The 22645-nt window shown below is 44.4% G+C and overlaps 1 protein-coding gene across 6 annotated transcripts in view, besides 1 other annotated feature; it reads right to left on the bottom strand.

Moving 5' to 3' along the window:
• Stx18 (syntaxin 18) overlaps positions 1-22645 on the bottom strand; it is a 101042-nt gene that overhangs the window by 32043 nt on the left and 46354 nt on the right. For 4 of the 6 annotated variants that reach the window (NM_026959.3, NM_001289535.1, NM_001289536.1 and 1 more), the window contains exons 2-3: positions 13148-13215; positions 735-850 (exon numbers count right to left, since the gene is read on the bottom strand). In NM_026959.3, coding sequence (NP_081235.2) covers positions 735-850; positions 13148-13215 — 184 coding nt within the window. The remainder of the gene's footprint in view (positions 1-734; positions 851-13147; positions 13216-22645) is intronic. The other 2 variants (XM_030254807.1, NM_001359398.1) reach the window with 1 other exon arrangement.
• Positions 19058-20351: an enhancer, noted in NCBI's record as "VISTA enhancer mm1165". NCBI's record gives its function as "enhancer in: branchial arch[5/7] | nose[6/7] | facial mesenchyme[6/7]" and the evidence as "EXISTENCE:transgenic organism evidence [ECO:0001131][PMID:17130149]".

Below are 22645 nucleotides of genomic sequence, written 5' to 3'. Positions count from 1 at the left end.
CCCAACAGCACCTGTCAACTTTGACCTCTGTAGTATTAATGTATATGCTTATGAATCAAGGAAGACATAAGACTGGAAACCCATCTAGCTCCTCAACAAGGATGAAACCCAATGAAGGGGGGTGGGGTGGGAATAATACCAGGTTCCTAGTGTCAGGCACAGTTCTAAGCACACTGTAAGAATTTGAGTGAACCTTAAGAGATATGCCTAATTATCATCTGTACTGTTTTGTTGTAAAAGTTGAGCCCAGGGAGATGAAATGATTTGCCCGAGGTCACAGAGCTAGCATGTGGCAGAGCTCCAGTGCATAGCTTTTAAGTAATAGCTGCGGAGCCTTCTCTTAACCGTGATGTCTTGTATGGAAGCTGACTTTAACAGGACAGGTAGATCTCAGGGAATACCGTTCCACCCTTAGCCACATGCATCCATCCTGCCACTCAGAACATAGCCATACATGCATGTCTTCATAGACACAATCTGGTCCCTCTGACCTTGGGCTTTGGTAGGTTATGGATTCTATTTAGAAAAGTCCTTCCCATTCCTGCCTTCCATTTTTTAAAACTTGAGTGATGATCTTTTTTGGGCTTTGATCACCTTATCTCAGAAGGATTATAAAATTTTAAGTCTTAAATGTCATTCGGAAAGAAAGAAGGAATGCTACGTGGCTGCACAATGAGTTGTTGAACTGGTTGGCACAGTCATGGGATCTGTTGGCATCTTTTAGAGCACTTCACCTTCTGTTCTGAGTTGATGGATTGCTTCTGAACAGGTCCTTATGAATATCTGAGCATCCTGGTCTATCTGGTCTCGCTCTGTGTCTGTCATCCTCCCATAGTCAGACATGGTGTGGCTAAAAAAGAGGAAGAAAGCATGAGAGTGGTGTCAGTGAGAACATACTGCAGCCTGGGTAACTGTCAAGAAGAAAGGTTTCCCTGAACAAGTGACATTAATGCTAAGGCTTGGAGAGGAGTGGCCAGACCAACAGGTGTGAGAATGGTTTGGAGAGTGGAGCAGAAGGCCATGAGGTACAGTCTTCGACATCACTTCCACAGAAGCAGGAGCAGTGCACAGCTTTGCTAGGAACAGAGGCTCTGACTGAGGAGTACATCACTCCATTGCAGGGCAAGCCACTCACCCTACATGATCTTGAAACATGAGAAACTTGTGTGCGCTGTTTTTTGTTTGTTTGTTTGTTTGTTTTTAACACAGGAAAGCAGTTTTCAAACTTCACAATAAAAAGCCTGCAGAAACAAACTCTATGTCCCCGATGTTAAGTTAAACCTCCTGCAGTGCCCAGGCTGGGAAGGGCATCCCTTTTCAGTAACACAGCACTATGTAGTACAGTACAGAGCACCTGGCTCCCCTGCAAGAGAGCGGGAGGGAGTGTAGCGTAATCAGTGGCAGTGACACCCCTCAGCCTAGTTCAACACTCTGTACGTTACAGCTGAACTGCAGGCTCACATGCTGCAGCCTGCAGGGGCACTTGGGTAATGCAGAGACAAACCACCCCATCTTCACTTACCTAGTCATCTAGCCATGAGGACAGAAGACAAAGTCCTAACCATCCCATTTCCACTTGTGACCCACGTCACAGGGTTTCCACTCTGTTATGGTAAGTGACTCTGACTTCACTCCAGAAACAATGGCCTCCATGGTACTCAGTCAACATTACCTTTTCATGCTGTGCTGGTCAGGAGACTATTGTGCCTGCACTTCACTCCAAAGCTGCCCCATTTCTCTGCTTTGGAACAGAGCTGGGACCACTTCTGATCCTCCCCTCTGCTGTGCTGCTTCTGCTTCTGACCCTGCTTTGCTTTTCTCCACTGCACTTATTGTTCCCCCAAATAACAACAAAAAGTCCGTTTTTCTCCTCTGAAGCTTTATGGAAGTAAGGAGTGTGTGCCTGTGTAAAAGCATGTAGCAGAGTCGAGTGCCTGACTAACCCTGTACATATGCCAGGCCAATGCTCAGGGCTTTATGTGTTCCTGATTCCTTTCTGTAACCCTCACAAGTCACTCATTCCCTCTTACGATAAGTACTAGGCTGGGGTTCAAAACCGAGCAAGGCTTGTTTCTGATCTCCACAAAAGGCATTCAGCTATAGGAGAGATCAGCAAAGAAGCAGAAGTGGACAATAGGGCTCAAAGTGAAGCATGGTCAGCTTGTGTGGGATGAGGACAGGCAGAATATAAGGCATGTCCTGACAGAGGATGGAGACAGAGGCCAGATACAATCCCCCACCCTGTGGGTGATGGTATGAATGAACACATAACATCTACTCCACACCTGGGCACATGCGAGTGAAATAAGGAAAGGAACAGCAAGGTTGGTCCTATGTCAACCAGGCACCCTAGGGAGGGCAGCACATGGCATGCACTCACTGTGTCTCCACACTGATGTGCCTGGCACATGGTCCACCATTGCTCCTAAGATAGTGTTACAGTAGGCACTTACTTAAAACTCAAACACAGACACTCCACCCTCCACTCCCAGTGCTGGCTCTACCAGCAGGATGACCCCTGAAGGATTATAAGCAGAGCCATTTGTGCTTTTCATGGTTTCTCCACAGCAGCATGCCTCAAGACTTAAGAATCCTAACCTTAGGTATTCTAATCACAGCGGGGAGACCACTGCCATTGTCTAAGAGAATTAGAAAGGTCAGGTACAGACAATGTCCAGGGGAAGGTGGGGGGGGAGGTTGAAGGTGACAGATGTGAGAGGTTTTGACAGGCAATACAGACTGTCTGGGTATGGAGGCAATGGAAACATCTGGGACGCAGGTATGATGTACAAACAGACATCTCACCCAGGATAGAAGGCCCAGGCTGGAGGGAAGGAGATGATGCTACTGAGCCAATGCTGCCAGGCCAAAGTTAGGGCCTTACATGTAGGGAGCTGGAGTGCTTACAAGAGGGTTCCCCACCCTGTTGCTCCACTGTGTTTTAAGAGCATGAGATACACAGTGTACATCTGAAACAGAGCAGGCTTAAGTTATCAAGGCCACAACTCACGTTACAGTAACAACATCACTACTATTCTGAAAAGATTAAACATTTTGTAAATAATTCCAAACTATTCTCATGGGATCTGCATATATAAACATCAAGTATTAGTTCCTTGACTATGTAAAGAAATAATTGTGTTATGGGATGTCACTACATCTAAATAGTAGATTCAGTTAGAGGAGACTACATGAGGTATAAGTTTAAACTGGTCAATTTACTTCAGGAGAAAGGGAGAAAGTGAAAAAAACAGTTATTTACTGGCTCAGAAATTTAAAGGAATATGTTTCTCCTTCTGACTTGGTTGCCTGGTTCATTAAGAAATAGCTAGTTCAGGGTCAAAACATCACTTACCTTGTCTTGACTATAGTTTTATATAGAAGCAGCCACAAACTGAGGGTGAAGAAGAAGCAAAAACCAGCAAATGCTTTACTGTGTCATGTGCTGAAGGATGTGGAAAGTTAAAGACTATAACCTTGGTTTTGCTAGGAATGTTAGATTCACAGCAGTTTTAGAGCATATACTGGGCATATAATATGCATGGTGAATATACACTATGAAATTAAATTGTTAACGCCCAGACTACACACAGGAGCTGAATATAGATCCAGCTTCCAATAAACTCCCAAGCAGGAGACAATGACAGGCCTGTGCATATAGATGTGTTCTATCACTCAGCACAGGCTAATGTAATGGTTAGCAATACTTTCCACGCACTGACACTGTCCACTGTTCTAATCTAGGCGGCTTCCAGGTAGGTGCTATTTTATTCCCATTTTACAAATGAAGCAACTGAGGCACAGAGTGGCTCTCTAACTTGCCAAGGTCACATAGCCAGTCATTAGCAGAGATGGGGTCTGAGCAAGGCTGCCTGCTCTGGAGTCTCAGACTTCATTAATCTCTAGAACACTTTTTTGTTTTTTAATTTTTGGAATCAGGTCTCTCTCATGTATGTCAACTTTGCTTCAATCTCACTAGGTAGCTGAAGACAGCCTTGGAATTCTGAACCTCCTGGTTGACCTCTCAAGTGCTGGGGTTATAGGTGTGTGTCACCATGGCCAGTGAGGCTAGAGAGTTTAGACTAAGGTGTGTACATGTGTGTGCATGCGTGTGTATTGTGGATGGGGACGGAGGAATCTACAAACTGATTCTTGAGAGGAAGGCATGGCTGAAGGCAGCAAGAATAACAATGGAAGCAGGTAACAGTGGAAGGAGAAGAGAAAGGTGAAGACTTCAAACTGGCTGGAGCACAGGACAGTAGGAATGCTGCCCTTAGTGACTACCAGAGCTGATCAGGGACTCTGCAGCCAATGGAAAGGCTAAGTGTCATAAAGGGGAGATGAGGTGGCATGTCACATGGAACGGTGGTAGAAACTCGGGCCTGGGGCTACTGACCTTGAGCTAAGAAGCCTGCCTTATTCATCTCCACATTCATTTGTCTGTATCATTTGTTTGATTGTTTGTTACCACCTCTCCCCACAGTTAATGCTGGGACTGAACCCAGGCAGGGCGTCATGCACGACAAGCAAGTGTTTACCACTGAGCTAGCTGCATGCCCAGCCTCTCTCACCTCTCTGTTTCTAGCACTTATAAAGGGCAGAGGGTTGATAAAATTTTGTAGATCTTAAATTGCAGAAAGGAGCTGCTGGGTATGGCAGAGCACCCTCTGGAACCCAAGACCGGGGAGGTAGGAGGACTGAGAGCTCAAGGCTAGCCCGGGCTACATAGAAAGGCCCCTGCTTTAATGAGGCAGACATAAAGGAGGGAGAAGAATGGCAAGGTTTAGGTGATGGCAGGAAGTTTGAAAAGGAAGAACCAGGGATGCAGAACTGCCTGGAACAGAACAGCTATTACAGTAGGTAAAATTTAAACCCTGAGATCTGGGCCTGTGTGCTCAAGAAGACACAGAACACAAAAGGAACACAGGAAGCCCTGGGATTTTAGGGAAGCAACGTCAGCAGAAAAGAAGCAATGCTGTCAAGACAGGGTCCTTGGCATCATCACGGTGCTCTGAAGGACTGACCAGGGCAAAGGCTCTTCACTATGCAGTTAAGATTCTGAAGAACATGAGGAGATTTAAGGAATGATGGGTAGTCTCTCAAGTGCTACAAGTCAGTGAAAGGAGACAGTCACTGAACTTGGACAGAGACATCTAATGACCCACTCCCATCTTACTTGTATTGCGCTTGGGTCTAAAACGGAAGCCCTGACTTCTCTCCAGCAGCTTTCCCCAGGCTGGCTGGTAGTGATTCCATTCCTTCCTGCTGCTCCGACTCCAAACCCTGACATCATCCCTAGCTCCCATTGCCTCTCTTAGTTTATGCAGATCTGTCTACATATCCTGTAGGTATTACCTTCAGAACATTACCCAGAATCTATCCACCACCATCTCCCACCCAGTCTGCAGCTGAGGCTGACTCCAGGGTCTGCTGTTTCTGCCCATCCTCTTCTCCTCTGCCCTGGCATACCAGCCACATGGATGCTCTCCCAGATCTGGATCCTGCCAAGCCTTCCAAAGGCTTCTAAGAACAAAGGCTGTTAGGATAAACAAGGCTGTTCTTGAGGAACTCTCTGGGCTCAACTACCCCAGCCCTTGACTCAGGCTCGTCAGCCTTCTGCTCCTTCACTTCCCATACATGCTGCATATGGACTTACAAGTCCTGGTTCTCCTTCTGGAATGTTCTTTCCCAGGTGTCTGAATAAATGACTCCTTATTTCCAGGAGATGAGAGAGCAAGCTCTGTTACATGGCCCTTCTTCTGCAGTCTGAATGGCTCTTCTGGGAGTAGTGAAGTGAAAGGGTCACACGTTCCCGTTCCCAAGTTAGAAAGGTGCTGGCTTCTGAAGGAATATGCAACCAGCCACCAGGGTGGACCTGTACAACACTGGTCCCAGAAACACCGACTTAACTGAATCCTCTAGCTCCATATTCCCAGTTAAGGAGCCCAGCTCAGTAAGAGTGAAGGTCTAAAGGCTAATCTGAGAATACTGATTACTCAGGGAGGAGGGGAGTTCTCAGATACATTATGCAGACCCTCTTGACCTTGGATACTGGAAACTGACAGTGGTATTATTCTTTTAGTAACAACAGAAGAAACCAACAAAGTTGTTTTCCCAAGTGGCATTGTTTTGTTGCCAGGGTATTATGAAAAAGGTACAGAGTAGAGAAATTATTTTAATTAAGGTCATTCTAAGATCCAGCCAGAGGCTGCCTAGGCTGCATGCTGTTCTGCTCTAGTAAAATGCCATTATTAAAAAAATTAAATGGGTCAATAAAGTCTGAGCTCTACATTCTGGAAAAAATTATAGCTTCCTAATTATGTCAACCTAACAAAGCCTCATGGTCTGAAGGCAGTATTTCAACCCATACTCTTTCAATTCTGTGATTACACTGCTTATAAAATGTTCCTAGAAGCGGGCCAAGGCTAGCACGTTGCACTGGGAGGGGGGCTGTAAAGCTGAAAGGCTGGCAATGGTCTACAACCTCAGGGAAGGAGAACTTGGTGGGAGCTGATGAGGGACTTCATGGACAGCACAGTATGGTGACACCTATTCCCCTGTCCTGGCATTTCTCTGTGTATTAGCTTCCCCAGAGTGAACCCTGGCTTACCCCTCCTCCATCCCGAGAGAGGAACAGGAATTTCCCTGATGAGTGGGTACTTTAGCCAAAGGAACTGGGCATGTACCGAGTCCCAATCCCATCTCACCCTCATCCCTAGACTGGCTGCCCACAGACATCAGAGGATCCCTCTATTCCACTCTCTCCTAGCAAAGGGACCAGGTTGTGCTAGCTGGGAACACTATGATCCGTGGCACTAACCTGACTGAGTCTAGCTTAGGACCATAATATCACAAACCAGCTCACCTATAGTCTTGAGCTCTGTCCATTGTGGTTGGCTGAACTGAGTTGCCAGTCAGCTGTGTAATTCTGGGAACCCTGGAAACTTGCTATGCCCCTCCCTCTGCCATGATCAACTTCTAACTCCCCTATAATGGAACTATTCTCCCAGCAGCACTAAAATTGGAATTTCACATCACTTCAAATGTGGCAAACGTTATTTTCTTTTATCTCATCTCCAACCATTTAAACACCTGAAACTGACCTTAGCTAACAGCCTTTTTAGAAACAGGCAGTGGGCAGAACCCAGCCTGGAGTGAGACACTGAAGTTTCGAGATAAGATGGCTTTTGTAGACTCTTAACAGTTGCTAAGGGTGGCTTGAGCCAGACACCTTCCATAGCACTCATCATCTAGCTGGCCAGACACTTTCCAAGGCAATAGGAATATTAGCAAGAAGCCTTTTTATGCTTTGATGTGAATGAAACCTCAGGATTTCATTGTCTTTTTAACAAAACCAGCTTGGAACTGGACCTCTCCTCCCTTTCCCTTCTTTTTACTCATTCAAAATCTTGCATTAACAGCCAACACTTTCTCGAATTTGCAGTTACATTCAACACACCCAAGCCTCAGGACAATGCTCTTTATAGTTTTAGTTTTTTTCTGGAAAGTCAGCTTACTCTGGGCATATAAACATCCCTGCCCTTCTTGTACTAGGATGCTTTATGGGGGAGCCTGTCTTCAGTTCTTTCCTGTTGCTGTGACAAAAGCAACGCAAGAGTAAAGTCTCAGTTCAAGGTTCCATTATGAAAGGGAAGGGAAGGCAGCAAAAGCCTGACGCAGATGACCACACTGGCATCCACAATCAGAAAGCAGAGAGCAGTGAAAGCTGGCTCTCAGTTCCCGGTCCCTGCCTACAGCTAAGCTTCATGTCCCCACAGCAGTTAACCTAATCCAGATAGTTCCCCACAGCTACCCAGAGGCTTATGTCCTAGGTGATTCAGAGTCCAGTCAGCTGACAACACAATCACAGTGCTCCATGCACATCTAGGAAGCCTGGAGGGCCTCAGGAATGATCATCATGCCTGTGTGAGTGACAATGGCAGGACAACAGACTTTCATGAAAGGTCTATAAAATTGTGACTGCAGCCTCAGTTGTGAGAGCAACCTATTGAATTAGTACCTGATTCAGACAGGGGCACACCTTCAGAAATAAAATTTACACTGCCACCTAGTGATCACAGCCAGTTAACAGCAGACTTGCAAACAGTGCTTTGCATCAGGATGAAATCTCAGGGTATTTCTAAACACCAAAACGAAAGACGTTTAAAAGCATAAAATTGCTTGTTAAATTTGGGGACAGTGTTAGGGACTGCTTATATCACCTGGGACGTGAGTTTCTTTGTTGAGGAATGTATGCAAACTATTGCCATTTTGCATAGAGGACTGTTTTTTAAGTAGAGTACTGAAGTGCAGACACTTGTTTCAGAGACAGAGCCCCAGCCTGAGAAAGAGGCTCCTGGTGATGTCATGGCCAAATTCTGATGATTTAGTGAGTTCCACAGTGAAGCATACTGTGGCCAGGGCAGGTCCAAATGTCTGCACCACGGTGCGCCTGTGTGCTGATGATGACACTCCAGGCCAGAAGCCATTTTGAACGTTCTGGCCAAAAGCTTTCTTCACTTTCCAGATGGCACAGTGCCTCTTCAGCTGTGGGGTCAGTATGAGTGGAGGCTCCTCTCAGCACAGCTACTCTTTCACAGCAGGACAGACACTATTCCCAGGGGCCAGCTGGTACAGGCCCATGCAAACCAATTCCTTAGCTTCTTTTGGTCACTAGGTAACTCCTTTCCTCCTTTACACCTCAGCTCAAATGTCACCTCTCAAAGGACATTTCATAAGACCAGGGTCTTCCAAATCCCTGAACTCCATTTTTTTTTTATAGTGCCCCTCCTATTTACCTGCCTGCCTGTGTGACAAGGAGCATAATGTCTGTCTTTGGCCTTGCATGGCAGGCACTCAGTAAAAATGGGGAGAGGGAATTCAAGGACTAAAGGAGACAAAATACACATTAGTACTTAGGAGCAGAGTGTGCCTCACACATGGACAAATGAGGGCTGAGCGTGGGGAGAGAACTGACTATGAAGCGGCCCTCAAGGGTCTCTATTGGAGGCCTGGTGCCCAGCTGACTACTACTGAGTCATGAGTCAGTCCACGAGCAGCTTCGAGGAGCTATACTGGCAAGTGGCACCTGTCTGGAGGAGCATGTCAGTAGATATGCCTTTGAAGGGGTTAGCTATCCCATTTCTCTCAGTTCTTGGCTGCTGAGAGGTGTGCAACTTTGGCCCAAATCATGACTTTCCACCTTACCAGGCCTATAGTAATAAACCAAACTGACCCTGATCTGAAACCTTGAATCAAGAAACAAAACAAATTATCTCTATGGTTAAGTTGCTTTCTTGGGTATTTGTCCCAGGGATGAAAATCAGATTAACATAATATTTGTGGTACTTTTCAAATGCAAAGTAGACACAAATAAGACAAAAGAGACCAAAAAAAAAAAAAAACCATGCAAAGTTCTTTGGTGCAAGTTAAGGATAAAGAAGCAAATTTTGGAATAGTCAGAGGAAGTGAAAATACAGTTAGTCCTATGCGTTTGCAGTGCATTCTAACGGGCAGTTCCACAGACTGTACCGGAACTTAGAGCAAGACGACTGTGTCCTCACTGACAGTACACTGGCTCTGTCCTCCTATATGCTACAGCAGGAAGTATTTTTTGAGCACTGACCCCATGCTGGATGTCATCCGCCATCTAAGGTGATTCTAGTAAGCACACACAAGCATGCAAACAGTATGCCATAACCTCTATGATGGAGGATCCAGTGCCCTGGGGACAACCCCACTGTGAAGAACTGGAGGGTGTAAGACATTTTAGGAGCTAATTTAAAGCTAGATGAGATGCTATTTCATACTAATAATGGTTGTAATGAAAGACTGTCCATACCAGATATTGGTGTGGCTGTAGACCACTGGCAACTCTGTTATGGCAGGCTGTGTGAACCACCTTGCAAAACTGCTTCATAGGTGATTTTGAATATTCCAATCCATAGTCAGAACTTTTGCCCACTGAGCTGTTAGGCCCTGGGCTTGGGAGTTTGTTTTAAGGTTAAACACACATCTGCCATGTGAAGTACTTAGACATCTCTCTCCTAGCTATTTATGGACATTTATGTTTATAAGGACTTCAGAAGTGCTCAGTCACAGCAGCTCCTGGAAACATCTATTTCTTATGCAAATAGATAACAAAATTATGATAATTCAGCATAATAGAATATAAAAAAAGAAATGAGAATAAATGAGTGTTTTGTTTACTGGAAAGGTGTGCTCTGTGTTACTCCATTTACACATGGTTTGAGAGAAGCCACTGGATTTGATGATGAGCAAGTCAGAGTAAGCCTGAGAGAAGAGAGAGGCAATGGAGCCTGAGAGAAGAGAGAGGCAATAGAGCTCTTCTTGGAGGATTGTAGCACAGTGAATGGTGAGGACGACGGGCATGCGCCAGTGGTCAGCAAGCTACAGCCGGAGCCAGCCCTCAGGTCCAGTTTCGGGTGATCTGGAAGCTAAGGATGTTTTCTGTGTTTCAAAGGTAATAAGCAAAACACACAAATAATACATGTGACAGAAAGCACACATGGCCCACAAAGTCTGAGGTGTTAGCCCTCATTCCAGAGTAAGCGGACTCTGATGTTTGGCAGTGACATCAAACTGTGGCTTAGGGAGGAAGCAGGTAAGTATGTAAGTGGAAAGGAAGGAGACAGTGAAATCATTAAAACCACTGGGAGTCTTGTGTGTAGCTGCATTTCAGAAGCATTGGGGACAGGATGGGGATGGGGGAAGAGGGGGGTGGTACAGGGCACAAGTGGGACTGTCAAGTTCTCTGCAGCTGATGGATAGGAAGGACAATGAGGACAGGCAGGACGGACATGATCTTGCCAGGGATTTTAGGCTTCAGAGGAGTCTACTAGGAGGATGCCTCAAGGGGCCTGCCCTAACCACACTACATAAAAATGGGTAATATCCCCAGCACACCCACCCCATGGCTTGCTCTGCCTTGGTTTATCACCAGAAAGTCTTTGCCAACCCTCTAGCTTGCAGGCTTTATTGAGAAAGAGACAGATTTCTACCTTACTCCCTGATGTGCTCTAAGCATCTAGAATCTCAGAAGACCCTGGGCAGGTGCTCACAGATCCTCATATGTGTGGACAATCAACAAGTCAGGATGAGGCAGCCTTTTCAGGGTTGGTGCCAGCTGCCCTGTGGTTATAGAAGGCTATGTTGTGTACTGAAGGGTGCTTGGTATGCCTTTGTCCCACATCCGCCAGGCGCTAGTAGAATTCTTCCTATTGTTGCAACAAAATCTCTTAAGATGTTGCCAAAACCCCAGGTAGTTAGTCAAGGGCCTCAGGGACATGAGGGGAAAACTTGTGTATTATCTGAGAAATGATGAGTGCAATACATAGCTGAAACATTTAGAAACATAAATGAAGGTTGGCTAAGTGGATAAGAGCACTGACTGCTCTTCCAAAGGTCCTGAGTTCAAATCCCAGCAACCACATGGTGGCTCACAACCACCCATAATGCAATCTGACACCCTCTTCTGGTGTTTCTTAAGACAGCAACAGTGTACTTATTTATAATAATAAATCTTTGGGCCGAAGTGAGCTAGGCCAGCTGGAGTGAGCTGAGGTCCTAAATTCAATTCCCAATAACCATATGAAGGCTTACAACAATATGTACAGTTACAGTGTACTCATATATATAAAATAAATAAATCTGAAAAAGAAGAAATATAAATGAGAGGTTGATATGGTCTCTAACCTCACAAAATTTACAATGTGACAAAAACCTATTAATTGATTATTACATATTGTGATTCAGGTTATAAAGATTCATGATGGAGAAATAAACACTAATAGGATATGGGAAGACACAGTTTAAAGCCTCAGCATGTCTGGACTCTTCTCTGCCCCCATATACTATATGGTATAAAAAGTTGAGGAGCGAAGCTAAAAGGGGGATGTGTGGAAATAGAAGCATATCATCTGGCCATGCCCAGCAGCAAGGATGAGCCTGGAGTCTTCCAGGAAGGCTGGCAAGGCTGGAGCACCACGGTAAAAGGGATCTAGGAGGCTTGATTTGAAAGGAGAAGGTGAGCCAGTACCAGTGCAGCGCAGTGGATCTTCACAGTGGATCTACTCAGATGGTGATGTAAGCAAATGGTACTGACTAGAAACTTCACCACCAGGAGGAATGCAACCATAAGTGTGTGAGGGGCTGAGTAAAGCACTCATGAGATGGGCCATAAGAAACAAAGGCCAAGCCAAGGACATTTGTTTCTGTCTCTAAGTGTCAAAAGGAGAAGAGAACTGGAAGAAAGAAAGAGAGAGAGAGAGAGAGAGAGAGAGAGAGAGAGAGAGAGGAAGGAAGGAAGGAAGGAAGGAAGGAAGGAAGGAAGGAAGGAAGGGAAAGAAAGGGGAGAAAGGGGAGAAAGGGAAGAAAGAAAGAAAGAAAGAAAGAAAGAAAGAAAGAAAGAAAGAAAGAAAGAAAGAAAGAAAGAGCGAGCATGACCCAGGGACAGACACAAGAACAAGGGCTGGAAATAGGTTCTCAAGAACGCTCCAAAGCAGAAAACCCAGAGACTAGACTAGACACAGACTAGAAGAGTTGGCTAGTGCCATGTGACTAGTGTGTTGGTACAAACCCGCCCGCCATGGTGTTCTGCTTCACTCTGCAGATATCCTCCCAGTGCCTAGTTGAAGTGCTAGTGAGTGTTTATCAATGTGACAGAAGTTGGAGTCACTTGGAAAGAGAACTTTAACTGAGAAGATGCCACCATCAGACTGTCTGTAGGAAAGTCTGTAGGGCATTTTCTTCATTAATGACTGATGTGGTGTCTCCTCTGGTAGGTAGCCCAGGGTGTGTAAGAGAGCAGGATGGACAGAAACAAGCCAGTAAGCTGTGTTTCTCTGTAGCCTATGCATCATTTCCTACCTCCAGGATCCTGCTTAGGGTTGTCCTGACTTCCCTTGATCACAGACCTTGATATGGACGTGTAAGATGAAATAAAGCCTTTCCTTCACAAGTTGTTTTTGGTCATGGTGTTATCACAGCCACAGAAAGCAAACAAGGACACTGACCTTTCCCATTATAAGTCTGAGTTAGTAAAAAAAAATGAGGACAAAAAAAGGAGCGGACTGTCCAACAGAAAGCAATGCCGCCACCAATGCCATGGGCATAAGAGCCTGCTTACCTGTAGGCATTAATATACTCCTTCCTGTGCTCCAGGAGAAAATCTCTCAGCTTCCCAATGTGAGAAATCTACAATTGAAAAGACACCAAACATTTCATATAGACAGACGGACACTGAGCGAGGACACTATTTTCCACACAACAGAGCATAGCTTCAAGGAGTTTCTGAAGCTGTAAACTCAAAACTTTGCTTCTGAAAACCCAGAAATTTTGCTGTGTGTGTGTGTTAGTGATTCAGTCCTTTGGGACGAGTGTCCTGAGAGGAAGAGATTGACTAGCCAGCAGTGGCCTGCCTGTGGTCTGTGATTACTGCTCACTTAGACCTCGACTCTTGCCTTTGTGCTCCTACTGACAGATTTGCTGAGCTTTCACTTCTCTGTATGGTTTTCTGTAAAGGCCAACTCAGGAGGATTTTCACTTTGCTCTGCACACCTCCCATGTGGCATGCTGGTAAATGCTGACTTAGCTTTTATACACACTTCTCTTTTCAGATTCATCACGAGCTGCCCTGGAGGCCTGCACAGTGGTCCTCACATTCCTCTGCCCAGGAAGCACTAAAGACTCTCACTGACAACATGTCCATCTGTCTGGAGATGTGTGGAAAGGTTAGTTCAGCTTCCCACACAGTCCTGACTAGTACGACAAATGCAAGTCAGAAAGGTGCTCTAGGGCACTTGAAAAGCACAAAGATCAACTCAAGTATGGTTAGACTGCTCACTTGTTTAACAAGCACTGATGGAGTTTGTCCAACCCTGAGTGGTTTGTCCAACCACTCTCAAACACATTTTCTTTCTTGTTCCAAGGGCCCTGCCATTTGCACTGATCACCACTGTTCCCATAGCCAGTTGGGAACACGACCTTTGTAGAAGAAAACTAACACATCTCTGGTCACATACTGAGTATACAGATCTCAAGCTCAAGCTCAGCCCTGAGTCCGTACTGGGCACGGTTTCTCGTTACCACAGCTGCTTCCTCATGGTCTGCCTCTTTCCTGTGCAAGCTGCGTTGTCAAATCTCACTATTAAGTCTGATGGGGAAAAGTATGAGCTGCACAGGCATGGTCTATCACACCTCATGCAAGATTTGGTAAAGCGATTCTTCTGATTGGCCTATGACATGCACTGTGGACCAGGATGGCCTCACCCACAGGAACATGCTTGTCTTTCCTCCAAAAATGAAGGATTAAAGGTGTGGCCACCACTCCTACCTCTTCAATTTAGTCCTTCACACTGACTTGTTTTTGGTTTTTTGTTTGTTTGTTTGTTTTTTGGTGTTGTTGTTTTTTCCTATTCAAGAAGTATAGTGAGTATGAAAATTCTCAGTGAGTTAGCTGCACACCTTTCCCCTGTCCACTAGATGGCAGCATGAACCTTAAAGCAGAAGCAATACCAGTTCATCCAAGACTGCCATTTCCCCCCACGGGCTTTTAAACTTTTCTGGTTCTTTCTTTTAGTTGGAATCAAAGGATTCCTTCAAGTTAATTTTTATGCACTGGCTGAAATTTAAAGGACATTGTTTTACACCTACATGTGTACTCTGGATGAATTTGGAAAGTTTTTACAATATGGTATTGGGCACAAAAGGTGTTTAGAGGAACGTGGCTGCCATCTGACAGTGTGGCGGCAGCTCCAGCTTTGTTTATGTGTCATCTACTCAACAGCTTGGCTATCTGCTCCTCTGTGTGTACTTTGCAAATTATCCAAAGCAAGATAAACTAAAAGTAAAGCCCTGTGCCAAATTGTGAGACTCGTCAGAATGGCTGCTCTATTGATGCTGGGCAGTTCAAAGCAGTAGACAGTGTCTTTTTCTGATCACAGCAGTGGTCTGACTTGTAGCCTTCTCCCCTGCTCAAGATGGTAGGAACTGTGTTCTGCAGGCACACACAATACTACCAACAAAGACTTGATAAAGTTCAGAACACTAAGTACCGATCTGCATAATTTGCCTCTGAAAGAAGCAAGCATTGTTCAAGATTAAAGAGACTCCAGTAGGATCCCCTGGCATACTGTAAAAAGTTCTCTTAACACAAAAGCATTATTTATTTTTCATTCAGTCAGTGAACACAGCTTGCCCTGTCAGTTAGGGTACAGCATGACCAGAAGGGCTGGTGCTGTGGTATGAGAGCTTGCCAGCTTCTGATAAACCAGAGTGAGTTTTCACAAGGATTGGTTCCCAGGCTTAACCTGGGAACTACTAACTTCAGTCTTAACAGAAAAGGAAATGACCACAAATGCCTGAGAAATCACAGACTAGCACGCATCTGGAGTGCATGGACCCCACTGAAGTCACAAAAATTAAGAAGGTTGAGAACCACTGCACTAGAGGCTTCTGGGTGGTTCCTTTACAATCCTCACAGCACCTCTCCTTCCCCCAGGCCGTCTCCTGAGCTTTCGCAGCATGGCTACCATTGAGGACTGCCCTCTGCTTGCACTAAGCTGTATAACCTGCTTCCAGAGTTCAGCCCTTGGCTGGACACTTTCCATTTTGGGTAGACTCATTCCAATCACAACTTTATTCACAAGCCTATAAAATATCCACCCAGGCCCACTCTCTCTACGTTCCAGTTGTCTTCTGGACACTTCACTGGTGCATCAAAGGAAGTATGTCCTGGAAGGACACTAGAGCAACCACTCTACTCTACTCTAGCTCACTCACAGTTGTCCCATCACCCTAAAGACTTGATATTCTCTCTCACTTCCTCTCTCTCAAGTCCCAAGCCAGAAAATCACAGGCCTCCATTATGCCCACCAGTTAAACCATACCTGTGAGTTCTGCCTACTCACCTTGCTAAGTATCTGCTATAGAAGCTGGCCCCTTCCTGCACCTCAGTGCCTGGCTCTTAGCAGGCTCCTGATCATACCCTTGTCTTTCCCATCACTGACCACTCAGTTACTGGGTCCACAGAGGCTCTACCTGTGGCACCATGATTCTCCTCTCTCTGTGTCTTCGAAAATCGTCCTGAGGCCAGCTGACTGAATCTGATCCTCATCGGCTGTGTATGTAAAGTGCTGCCAGTCTGGGTCTGTTCTGGACTCCAACTGAGAACCAGCTTGTTCTACTACAGAATGGCTCCCAGAATTCAATGCATCTTCTACGAAACACACAGGAACCATGTACACCAGACATTACTTTTTCTAGTCTCACCCTTGTAATGTAACTTCCCATAGTCTTGAATGGCAGACAGTAGGGCTGGCTGAACACTGAACAAAGATGAGTAGTGTGTTCTGTGGGAGGGCACAGTGACCTAGAGCTCAGGGAACTAGCAGCTGACTTAACAACTTGAAAGGTATGGCTTCCTTCCTATTAGTAAGCTCCTAGCCCCCAAACAAAACAAATAGCCCCCAGAAAACAAACATGCTGTGTTCTTAGTGTGAATGCAAACCAAAAGGACTCACTGATTGATGTACAGCAGAGGCTGAGCAGCCCGGACAGCATCAACAGCACCAGTCTGAAGCAGCACACACTCACACTCTTTCAGGGCCCAACTTCTTCCTGTTGCTAACTGAACAGAGCCCTTTCCAAGCACACTGCACCGCATCTCTCTGGTGATGGGTAGTGTACTCTGGGTCTCCAAAGCTCAGACACTGCTACTCTGCTACACCTTCCTATTTGCTTAGCAGAAGCTGCAAAGTACCAAAGAATAAAGAAGAAACTGACTGCCTCCTGCCTGGATTCTCAGACCTAGAAAGCTCTGGGAGACACATAATTGTGAAGAACAGCACATAGGGAGTCCACTTCCTCTTGGGAAGTTATTCCACTTCAAACAGTAAAACACTATTTTCCCTCTGAATCAAGTTCAACGAGCTGAAGCACAGCTAAGCGGTAGATATCTAGCATATGTTAGGTTCCCCCATTCAATGCTCAGGGCTGGAAAAGAAAAATATTAGGTATTGTGTTCCCTTTCTCTAGGCTACACATTCTCAGAATTCTCATGAATTATTTACCTGAAATAACACATGTGGATCTGGCCACATTTGTTACCTTAAATATATACATCAGGAGCCTCACAAGTCACTATACCATCCAGAATAGACTGGAAACCTTGTGTTGACAGGACCTTCTGCCTCTCATCTCTGGGCTTAGTGCTTCTACTGATGCCACTTTGGAACACCCACACCTGAGTCACTGAGTCAGGCTGGCTTTATATCAGCTAAGATGACTTTCTCAAGAGTGCTACTGATAAACCCTGTCTTCATTATGGTCATGCTTTTTTTCTGGCCTCTTGTCATTTGTAGTTCTCTGACCACTTTGCCATTGAAAACAACTATAATTAAAAAGTATCAATGTTGTAACATATTTTAACAAAAAGAAATAAGCAAAGAACTTAGGGGCTCAGCAAGGCCTCACACACCTGTGATCCTGGCACTCCAGAGATCCAGGCAGCAATTTAGTTCCGTGGTAAAGCACCTGCCTCACAAGTACAAGACCATGGCTTCAGTGCCCAGGACTGGAAAAGGGAAAAGGCAACTGTTCTAGCATGCATGCACAAAACACATGTGCATGCCCCAGATTACACTGGCTTGGCCTGCCATTCATGAAGAGCTGGCCTCTACTCTCCTTCAGCAAGACACTGGGCTTTCGCAGGGCAGCAACAGAAGCCTGAGCTGTAGGTCGGGCCCAGCCAACACTGAGCCAACTTCTTGGCACTGCTTTTGGAGTCTCCTTGTCACACTAATAAACTAGGATCTCCTGCACCCCCCAAAAAAATGATTCAGCCACATTTAGCATGAATGACTCCATTTTGGTTTGGTCTGTCATTTGGGCTAAATGCAGGAGTTCAGTGAAAATTATGGTGGCCTCTTGTAATTCTACTGAACAGAGTATAAGATGACCAGAACACACAACTACAATGACATGAACCTCGGAGCAGCTTAGCCTTTCTAACTAAAGGCAGAGACTGGCTCCTTCGGGTATGGACCAGAGGCCCTGGTTAGTAGCCTTGGGAGTCATGTTAAGGGCAGCCATGCACAGTGTTGCAGCTGGTGAGATGAAATACTCATCCTGATGAGGCCCTGAGAAACCAAACCAATGAGAGGGGTGGGGATTCACCCACCCCCTGGTTCATAGTTCAAGGTCTTCCACAGCAAGTAGCAACAGGCTTTTGCCAGGCAAGTTTCTATGGGCTACACCTACCAACCAGTCGGTCCTGCCCAGTACAATCTCCTGAGAATCTTTCCTCGGCCCTCAAGGCCTCTCTCTTCCTACCATATCCCCTTCAGACTCCCTCCACACTTTTCCCGAGGCCCATTGCTCACAGTGACCTCCATGCACAGTCATCATATGCCCTGCTCTTGTGAAAGAGGCCCTGCACTGCTGATCACATTTACACTAATGAGGAGACCTGTCAAAGTCACACAGCTAATGAATGAGAAAGCCAGGATCCAAAATCCATGGTCAACCCCAGAGTGAACATCCTGTTGTTTTGAATTCTTTGCCATGCACTTCCAAAACTTGGACTCTGTGAAATAAACTTGAGCCCAATAGACAAAGCAGAAAGACGCTGTTATGCTGCCTTCTACTACTGCCCTGCACCAAGGCGTTCATAAAATGAGCCATTGGTTTTACTTACTGGCTTCTTCAAAAACATTTGCTAAAGGATTTTTTTCCCCATCCATAGCAGAAAATACTTAGCAGAGTAGCATCTGATATCCATTACAGCGCATCCTACATGGTGTCCACTCCCTTCTATGGACAAGGATTACAAAGCTCAGAACAGTGTCTTGTTCACTTTGGATTCTGAAGGCCTGGCATACTTTCCATCCCAACAAATGTCTACAATCATTCAACAAACCAAAGAGAGAGCTATTTTATCAAGAACTTGCCATTTTAAAAAAAAGCATTAAAGAGTTAATTGGCAGTTACAATGTATAAATGGGTTTTTCATGGATACTGTAAACATATTTGTATATACCAGAGGCACATGACCTCAGAGCCAACTTGTGATCAGTAGCTCATCTTCATCCTCATCCTCATCCTTGGGACGAATGGAATCTGCGGCAACAGAATGGGTTTATCTGGTCCATGAAGTCCCTGAAGACTAAAGACTGCTACACAACACACACACACACACACACACACACACACAGACACCCCCCCCCCAACATTGATCACAACAGTAGGGGAGGAACTATGTGTAAAGACAGCAATAATAAACATAAATTAAAATCCAAGTGGGAAAACCACAGATAAGAGTCAAATACTCTCCATCTCATCCTCTTAGAATCCTGGCCACATTACTTGCTAGGAACAACATAAAAACTCATTTCTTTGTGATCCAAGAACAAGCATTAGACCAATTTTCTAGCCTTTCATCACCCACAGTAGCAACTACAAGTTGCATTCACTAGGTGGCGCTCTCTACCGCATGGGTCCCCTGCAAGCAGCACAGTACATCAAAGTGACAGCAGCCTGGTCCTAAGATGATTTGTCTCTTGAGGATACACATTTGGTTTAAGTTTCCACTGCAAAGTTAAAGTTCTCAAGATAGGTCATGCAGATCAATTGCTCCTGTAATCCGAAACTCAAAAGAGCAAATAATATCTAAACAAGGGGAGGGGGTGGCCTGAGCTTATGAGGGTCTCTAAAAGGCAGGAGACAGTCTGCCTGGCTACCTCTAATCTCACCATCAAAACTGTTACCTTGTTCAGTTTCTGCTTCACATCAGCAAGGGACCAGCAAAAGCAACTGTGAGCGGTACAGAGGGAGCCAGGCATGCACTGTCTCTGCTGCCTGATAGATGTCAATCATTCACACTCAACAGAAAACCTGCTCTGATAACAGAAGAGCTCTGCTCTGCACTAGCCTACTTCTTTAGCAAAATGCAAGCAAAGGACCGAGCAAGCACTCTTTCTCTTTGGAGAGAGGGTTTGGTAACAAGATCCACAGCCTGGCTCCACGGTCCTCATTCAGCTGAGTGAATGGGAATGAAAGGCCGAGTATGCTGGCCTCTGCCAACAGCACCGAAGCCGGCATTCCAAGGAAATCCAGGGCCTCGCCTAATCATTCTCTGTCCTCAAAAAATAGAGATTCCTTTCCCTCATTATGGTCTCTCTCTCACACACACTGCAGAAAGTTCTGTTTCAAGGGATAAGTTACAAAATGTTCTAATACATGTTCTTTAAAAAAGTGGAAATGTTAAAAAACAAACAAACAAACAAACCCAGGTTTCTAGAACTTAAGTAACTGCAGCAAACTGACAACTGCTAAATGTTACAAAGTGAAGACTTGCGTGATAAAAATGAGTTTACTTAAACATTCAAACAGGATAGACTACTTGGCTCCTGACATAGCATTCTAGGGTGGAATAGAACAGTTAGGAAAATAAAGATAGACACTAGACCTTAACTAAGAGACTCAAATCCCATACTTTCAAAAATGATTTCACTGGGACACAAAGTATTTTCAAGTCTCTACTTAGAGTTCATATTTAAAACTCATGTGCGAGAGGTCTCACAGTCAACTGAGTAAAGACAAGTGTGGACTTTCTTGAGCAATTTTTTTTTCAGATGACTAAAATGTTTAAAAATACAAATATAAACATTTCTGTTCTTATCATAACAAAGAATTTTACTTTAAAATCATGTCTCAATTTGTCAGCAATGATACTTATCAAAATGTAGCACAGTGCCCCAACAATAAGCACACCCACTTTAAGGACCACGGAGGCCTGTTTTGGAGAAAGAAGAGTCAAACGGTTTTTAGGAGCCTTCAGCCGGCTCAGTCAGATGCTAGCCCCATCACTATTCCAAGCCCCGGGTAACAGCTGGCGAGCTGCAGCCTCCGCTCTTTTGGAATTAGCCTCGGGGGCTGCAGCAGCTTCCCTAGCCCGAGAGAACAGAGGGGCTGAAGCATGGACTGCCTTCCAGGTCAAACTCACAACAAATCTGGAATTTGAAACAGATTTGAAGTTTTAAATTTTATTTTTATCTATATCTATATATCTGTATTTTAGTATATTTCAATAACTAAGCAAAACAAAGTTACTTTCTTCTCTCATTGCAGAATTGTGAATCTCCACATAGGTTTATTTCAAGGAAAAAAATGTTAAATTTTATTGGAAATTGTTTTGCCTTTAAATTGGAACACACACACATATGGATATACAAGCGACTTCTGCACTTACTAAGAAAGGGCATTGTGGAGATCCTGTAACAATCACTAAGGCTCTTAATGATTGTGTCACAGAAACCTCATGTAGAAAATTCCAATTCAGCTTTTATTCTGAATCATGGCCAAGCCTTTGTTCCAAACCCACATAAGTCACTGTTTCTCTCTTATTTAGAGTAAGTTTTTAAGCAAACATTATTAAAAGCTACATCTGACTTTAATAGACTTTCCCAATTTGCTGCTGAGTGTTTACTATCAAACTCTAATCATGACTTTCCTAAATTTATTTATACTTTCACACAAACTTCCAAAGTTTTCCCAACTTAAATAAAAACCCACAAAAATTATGGGAAATGCTTTGCTTGAAAGATAAAAGCTGATTCCTGTACATTTGCAAAGATCAATGTTTACATTGGTTCAAATACGCAGCTCACAGCATTTCAATACCCACAGCCAACTGCACTTTCTTGTCTCTTTAAAAAAAAAAAAAAAAAAGAGGGTACGGCGTTTCTCTCCCCCATTTTGCTGTGAAAATATAAATGGGAACTAATGCAGAGCACTCCCGGCCCACGAGTGTCCTGCATAGAATATCCGGTCTTTAGCATAAGCACTGTACAAGTCATATGTTGCTGTCTTCATGAACTGGGAGTGTTTTATTATATATGGCCCAGCTAACATTTTGGTAAACAAAAACAGCAAAAGAAAACCCACAATATCACATGGGAAGGAGGGAAGGATTAGCCTTATTTATTAAAAAGTGGAAAATGCTTTTGCAGTCTTTCTACCAAACATTTCATAGTGTGCTTATTAAAATATAACACACTCTAAGCTGAAACATTTACCAGCTCCCACTATGCACTGAGAGAGAAAGGACGCCTTGGAAGAGTAAGGCGGCAACAGCGTTGGTGCCCTGTAGCATGGGCTCTTTGTGAACAATACTTAGAATAGGCTAATTCGGAGTCAGACACAAGCCCAGGGCTCCTACATAATTCTACACACAGATGACTTCTCTCACAGAAGACTGAGGCATCCACACAGTACAACAAATTAAAAGTAACAAAACTAAAAAGAATTATTCCCTAACTGAACGGACATATTTTAAAGTCTGTACAATTAACAAAATATTTTTAATATTTTTTAAAAAGCCTTCTAACAAGAGACTCTGATTTTGAAGTGTGTCACACCCTAGCTCCCTAGCCATGAATTCTAGTTCATTTTTTAAAATGAGGTCTATTTCCTGTAATTTTAGATATTTTAGAGTACAATTATTTTACATTTTTATGATGCCTTTGGGGTATCATTACAAATATTTTTATGTGTTTAAACTTAGGAAAGTAAAATTAAGTAATAGCTTCTCTTAAAGGGAGCTGTCAACTCTCTCCTGAACACAAAT

The sequence above is a fragment of the Mus musculus genome, chromosome 5 (genome assembly GCF_000001635.26).
Source record: "Mus musculus strain C57BL/6J chromosome 5, GRCm38.p6 C57BL/6J".
Classification (NCBI taxonomy): Eukaryota; Metazoa; Chordata; class Mammalia; order Rodentia; family Muridae; genus Mus; species Mus musculus.
This window is presented reverse-complemented; position numbering and strand designations above follow the sequence as displayed.